Source organism: Chrysochloris asiatica, unplaced genomic scaffold (assembly GCF_000296735.1).
Source record: "Chrysochloris asiatica unplaced genomic scaffold, ChrAsi1.0 scaffold00009, whole genome shotgun sequence".
Lineage (NCBI taxonomy): Eukaryota > Metazoa > Chordata > Mammalia > Afrosoricida > Chrysochloridae > Chrysochloris > Chrysochloris asiatica.
In genome coordinates this window covers 14,609,359-14,616,166 of record NW_006408527.1, presented here as the reverse complement: position 1 = coordinate 14,616,166, position 6,808 = coordinate 14,609,359, and the positions used below count along the sequence as shown (strand labels likewise).

Genomic DNA, 6,808 nt, shown 5'->3' with positions numbered 1-6,808 from the left:
CTCATTTGTTTAATCCTTTTTATAATTCAAAAGAGATTGGTTTAAGATACAATTTAACCCTATATAGATTGTGTCCTGTCTTATTAACGTAATTGTCTTTAATCCTGCCTCATTAGCATCGTAGCAATTAGGATTTATAGCATACAGAATCATTACATCAGAAGACAAAATTGAGGATGATTACATAATCCTTAGACTCATGGCCTTGCCATGTTGACACATATTTTGGAAAGAATTACAGAGAATGGACTGTAAACACTGTTAAATACTGTAAGAGGTCATGACAACTCTATTTGGCTAAATCAATTGTGGAAGAATAAACCTTGAAGTTCAAAGGTGGTTGGTTGGTCAACTGAATTTGCATTCCCAGAAATGGCAAATTTTGACACTGAGTTTTAAAACTGGCAGCATTCTTTGCAGTACTTTGTAACTTTACAAAGTCCATCCCTGTACCCACTTTCTCAACTGTTCTTACTTTCTGTGGTAGGAACTTTTTTTCTTTCTTTTTTGTTTTCCATAATTTCCAGGGACGAGACATTAATTCAACTTCTTTTCTAAGAGGGAGGTGGCTGGCCTGGTCTTAATCAGTATCAGAAGATCTAATTGGATTCAAACCAGGTGTCTGGGCTGGGTTAATTCCAGCCTGGGTCAAGTGATTGAGGAGCAGATGTTTTTTCAGTTTGTGTGCTATTTTGTGGTTGTGTGGCTGACTTCTGCCTCAGATGGTATGTATGCTTTTCTTAAGCTCAATTTGCAAGGCATTTGACATCTTGGTCTAGAGTTGTAATGGAATTATTTTTTCCTTGATTGAAAAATTTCAAATTTCTTGGCCCAATGATTTTCATTCGATAAGGACTTAGTAAATATTTAATGATGATTCTGCTCTCTCAGGTGGGTGATTACCAGTTTAACTTTCGTTTTCTGTGCTGGGAGAGGGAACCAAAAAATCCAATTTTGAATTTCTGAGAGAGGCCTTGTCTGTTATAAACTCCAGGACTGATATTTGAAAAATGGATTGTTTCTTTAAAAAGGAGTGGCTAATTTGTGGCTTAATTTGAGTGAGATTCCTGTTATCATTGTGGAAATAAAATTGGAGATTTGGGGGAAATGAGACACACGGATATGAAAGAATCCAAGAAGGAATCAGAATCAACTCAGCAAAATAGACACTTGGATTGGAACCTAATAGGGCCTTTTCACAGTACATTATACATCAAGTCAATCTGTTTTCTCTTTCCTTCCAGTGGAGAACTGTCCAGAACTTCCCTCTGTGGACAATAGCATTTTTGTTGTAAAGGAGGTGAAAGGACAGATTCTGGGAACTTATCTCTGTCTCAATGGTTACCATATGGTAGGCAAGGACACCCTTTTTTGCAATGCCTCCAAAGAGTGGGATGCCCCTACTCCCACATGCCGCTGTAAGTTTGTCTGCCTCTTTGCTCACTTTGTCATCTGCTATATTCTGTCATATCCTACCTACCATTCTCAGTGTTTAGCAGACCAATTTTTAAAAAAAAATTATTTTAGGACTTTACTTTTAAAGCACTGTAGCCACATAGCTTCTCTTTGAAGGTACATGGTCAGCTTTTGATCAGTACTACTTTAATCAAATTCATAGAATCAGTGTCCATATGGGAAAAAAATATTCCTCCCTCCCATCTATTAACACTCTTTATGTTGTTGTAATTTAAGCTTATTTCAATTTTGTTGACTCTCAGTGGCTTTAAAATGTTTTATACTATGGGAAATTTCAAGCATACAAAAATAGAAGAGTAAAATGGAACCTCTCTTAGCAAGTATGTGATCAACTCTTTTTTTTTAACGTTTTTATTGTGAGGTTTACATGGGAGAACATCTGCTTTACACTTATCCTATCATACTTGGCTACAATGCAATGATTACAGTTCCCTCCATGCATCATCAAATAACCAAAGGGTACACCACACAGGCACGCCCCCTGGCTGCCAGCACACATCCCGTCTCCCTCCCTGAGTCCAGTGTCCCCAGTGTCCCCAGCCGCTCCATCTGTCCACACATGATCAACTCTTGATCTGTATTAGTTTAATTGAATTTATAGAATCAACCATTCCTATGAGAAAGAGCTTTTTTTTTTTTTTTTGGCTTTAACTTCATTTCAATTTTGTTAAATTTCATATGAAAAAAATCTGTATTGTAGAAAATCTCAAGCATATGATACATAGACAGAAGAGTAAAGGAACTCATATTTACTCACCATTGAGCTTCACCACCTGACCAACCTTGTTTCATCTACACCCTCATTTGATTTTTGTAAATAAATTTATTTAAAAACAAAACAACAGTTTGTGTTTTAGACGAAAGTTTACACAACAAATTCGCTTCCCATTTAGCAATTTTTATACAGTGTGTTCCATGACATTGGTTACGTTTTCCACAATGTGTTGACATTCTTATTATTTCTATTTTTCTGTTCTGTGTTCATTAATCTAGCTTCCTTACCCCTCCTTGGCGTTGCGTCTTTGTTTTAGGGTAAATGTTGATGATTTGGTCTCACAGAGTTGGTTAATGTGAGAGTATAGTATTTATGGTTGTTTACTCTCTAGCTGCTCCTTGGAAACCCTATACAGGGTCCCAATGAGTCAAAACCGATTCAGTGTTACTTAGCAACAACAACAGCATTGTTTGCTTTAAAAACGAATCTCTTATTCGGATGATAGGTGACCACTTCATTTATTGTTTTGGAGTGAATAATTTATTTCATTCATCATACAACTTTTGAACTGAGAAAAATTTATGTTCTCAATTGACATATGTGACAACTGAGAACCAAGTGACTTGCTCAAGGTTGCAAAGTTCATTTGTGGGAGAATAAAGAGTCCATGTTCTCTCACTACTTTTTTTAAAATTGTGAATTTGAGTGACAGTTTACTTGGGAGAACATCAACCTTAACACTCATCCTTACATACTTCATTTCATTGCAATGATTATGATCTCCTTCATGCATCATCATTCAACAGTATTTGTTTCCATTCCTTCTGTTTTGTTTTAATGTACACCAAAACACTCAGGAATATACAATCATTCAAACACCCAAAGGGCATACCCTGCAAGTCTGCACCCTCAGTTGCCAGCACACAATCCCTCTCTCTCTCTCCCTAAGTCTAGAGTCCCCAGTGGCTCCATCTCTCCATGTCATCATCTCTGCCTCCATCTCTGGCATTGCTGCTTCCCACACTCCACTCCTGCTCTTCTCCCTTGATGATCCTAGGGTCCTCCACTCCTGGACTACAAGATCAGTCACTTTCCTCTTTTTGCTACAAAACTTCCACCTTTAGAGTTGCAACGATCACAATCAGTCATGGTAACAATTACTCACTATCGATCCACAAGAGTCTTTTCCCCATCTCCTTTCACCAGCCCCTTCTAGACAGGATGGAAACCACTCAGCTCTCACTACTTTTTTTTTTTTCTTTTTCTTTTTCTAAATAACTGGAATAGCTCTCCTTTATACCTTCTAGTATAAAGTACATGAATATTTTTATTTTTCATTCTTATGACTAAATTCACATCTCTATGGGTTTTCTCCTGTTTTTTTTTTTTTTTTTTTTCCTACATCATGGGTAAAACAAAACAAAACCATCAGCATTGGAATTTTAAGTAAGGCTTAGGTAGTAGGATAATGAATATGCTGCTGTTAATTTCCAGTTACACCTGTAACTGCTTTTAGTAAATTCAATTGCCAACTCATGTGATTGTTATGCATGACTCAGCACTTGTCTGCCATTCTTATGACAACCTAGTCTTTTCTCATGCTGCATTGATAGGGTTTAAACTATGTTGTTGTTGTTGAGTGCTGTTGGTTCTGACCCATAGCGACCCTGTATAGGGTTTCCAAGGAGCGGCTGGTGAGCTTGAACCACCGACCTTGCGGTTCAAACTGACTTTGCAGTCCAGCACATTAACCCATAGCGCCACACCAGGACTCCTGTCCATATTAAAGAGGTGCTGCTTTCAGTCTCATTCCCTGTACTCTCACTGAAGAACTCTCACTGAATGTCTGGCTTTCCCTGTGGCAGACATCAACCTAGCATTTTCAGATCACTGGCTGTCTTCTTTTTCAGTGGGACACTGTCCTGATCCTGAGCTGTTTAATGGTGAGTTCAGTTTCATGGGGCCTGTGAATGTCAACGACAACATCACGTTTCAGTGTGATGACAACTATATCCTCATGGGCAGCAGTTGGAGCCAGTGTCTAGAAGACCATTCCTGGGCACCTCCCTTTCCCATCTGCAAAAGTAGTAAGTGCAAGAATGCCAGAGTTACTGACTAGTATTGACTCCCTAGGCATTGGCCACAGCCTTGCAATTCTGTCTTGAGTTTCTTAGTGCTGATGTCACAGAAACTCTACAAATGAGTGACTTTAAAAACTAGAGATTGATTTATTTCCTCAGTCTAGGAGACTACAAGTGTGAATTCAGTGAGCCAACACAAAGAAAAGGTTTTCTCTGCCTGCTTTGAAGGACTATCCTCGTCTTGGCTTCTCTAGCATTATTCTAGACATTCCTTGGAGATCCCCAAGTGATATCCATTTGCTAACTGCAAGGTTGATGGTTCAAACCCATTAGTCACTTTTTAGAAACATTACACAGGGTCCCTATGAGTCTAAAATGACTTGATGACACTTAACAACAGCAACTACACATATACACACACAAATATTATCCGTACTCCAGTTATATTAAAACACCTGTCTACATCCATGGCTGGTAACAACATTGAGCATGCACATGAATGATTCTGTTGAATAGAGAGACATGTGACAGTGGATTATGTGGTAAATCATTTGCAAATCAGCCATAGATCTGCCTATGAAATAATCCATGACAGACTTGGGTTTCAAAAAGTTTGTATGATATGGGTACTATAATAACTCACAGAACAGCATAGACAGATGTGTTTGGACATCTACAAACAAAATTTGGACCCATACTCGAAGGAAGGTAAAAGTTTTCTTTTTAAAAAAAAAAAAAAATCATTACTGGTGATGAGACATAGATTCATCACTATGAGCCTGAGAGCAAACAGCAGAGTACGGAATGGAAATATCCTCAGTCACCGACCAAGAAAAAGTTCAAAAGTCAATTATCAGCTGGAAAATTGATGCTTACAGTTCTCTGGGATTCTCAAGGGCCAGTATTGGACCACTATGAGGAAAAAGGTTCAACAATCAGCAGTGCTCATTACAGTGAGATGTTCACTGAAGAGCTGAAGCCTAAATTTTGTATTAAACATAGAAGACTGCTATCCAAGGGCATTGTGATCCTGCATGCACATCCACACACCTCTGCCTATACTATTGACACTCTGCAAAAACTTTGTTTTGAGGTGTTAAAGCATCCTCCCTAGTCTTGATCTTACGTCATTAAACTCTTACCTGTTTGGTTCCCTGAAAGTAGCCCTTCAAGGACTAAGAGTCATCTCTGATGAAGAAGTGAAAACAGTGGTGCATTTGTGGCTCACAGTTCAGTCTAAAACATTTTAAATAAGGAAATACAGAAAGCTTGTTGACAGGTGGGCAAAGAGTATTAAAAGGCAAAGAAATTAAGTTGAAAAATGTGTTTTTCTTTTCTAAAAGTTGATTGAAATTAATTCTACAGTTAGTGTGAAGATAATTTTTGACTCACACTCTTTTATATATGTGTGTGTACATATATATGGAGTCCTTGTGTGTGCTGTAGGATAAGCACTGGACTGCAGCATATACAGGGTCGCTATGGGTAGGAACTAACTCAATGGAACTTGACCGGCGTTTAAAAACAACAGCAACAAACTTGGCAAAAGCATTTGCAAATACTGGTATTTGATGGCTGATCAATATAAGTATGTTTTAAATGTTACAATGAATCTATTATCCAACTATTTTGTGCATTAACCCTGCACATCTGGTAGAAATGGAAGTCTGAGGTATGAAGCAAAGGCCTGAGTTGGGGGCAGTGGCACAGTAGGCACAGTATTTGTTCATTTCTTCCAGGCCCTTTCTGTTTTACGCTCCTTTTTTTTTTTTTTTTTTTTTAAACTCTTCTTTAATTCAGTAGTTTGTGTTCTGATTCCCAACTTCAGGTTCCCTGTCTTTTTATGGTAATTCATTGTACAAATCTAGGATGATGAATATAAAAAAACCAAACCAAACCAGTTGCTGTTAATTTTGTTTGTTATTATTAAGTACCTTGGAGTTGGTTCCAGCTCACAGTGGCCCTGGATAGTGTTTCTGAGGAGCAGCTGGTGCGTTTGAACTACCAACCTTGTGGTTAGCAGTCCAGTGCTTATCTTACAGCTCCATGCCAGGCTCATTTTAGGTTCCTGAAAAAGAACTGGTTATTTTCTGTTTAGACCCAGCATATCCATCATCTCCTTCAGTTCAAAATTGTATGTTTACGTAAAGTCAACAGAACCCTGTCTGAACTGGTATTTCTTAATGAACTTTTAGAAATTGTTTTTCCTTTGCTCTATTCAGTTTTGAGTTCAGTCTTTGACCTCTCAAAATGAATTTATTAACTGCTAAAGTAACACATCAGCAGCCCTGGTGGTTAAGCACTTGGCCGCTAATAGGTCAGAAGTTTGAACCTTCCCAGTTGCTGTGTGGAAGAAAAGGTCTGGAAGATTGTTCCCATAAAGATTACAGGCTAGAAAACCCTATATGGGCATTTTTTCTCTGTTCTTCAGGGTTGTTACAAATTGGAATTGACTCATCAACACACAACAATAATAAAGCAATACATCTTTGTTGTAGAAAAATAAGAGGGGAAAGAAACTTCAAAAAATAATTAT

At 38.0% G+C, this 6,808-nt stretch overlaps 1 protein-coding gene across 1 annotated transcript in view; it reads left to right on the top strand.

Annotated features, from left to right (window-relative positions):
• The window catches only part of C4BPB (complement component 4 binding protein, beta), a 36,694-nt gene that overhangs the window by 16,839 nt on the left and 13,047 nt on the right, over positions 1-6,808 (top strand). The window contains exons 4-5 of the mRNA XM_006834206.1: positions 1,245-1,418; positions 4,102-4,278. Coding sequence (XP_006834269.1) covers positions 1,245-1,418; positions 4,102-4,278 — 351 coding nt within the window. The remainder of the gene's footprint in view (positions 1-1,244; positions 1,419-4,101; positions 4,279-6,808) is intronic.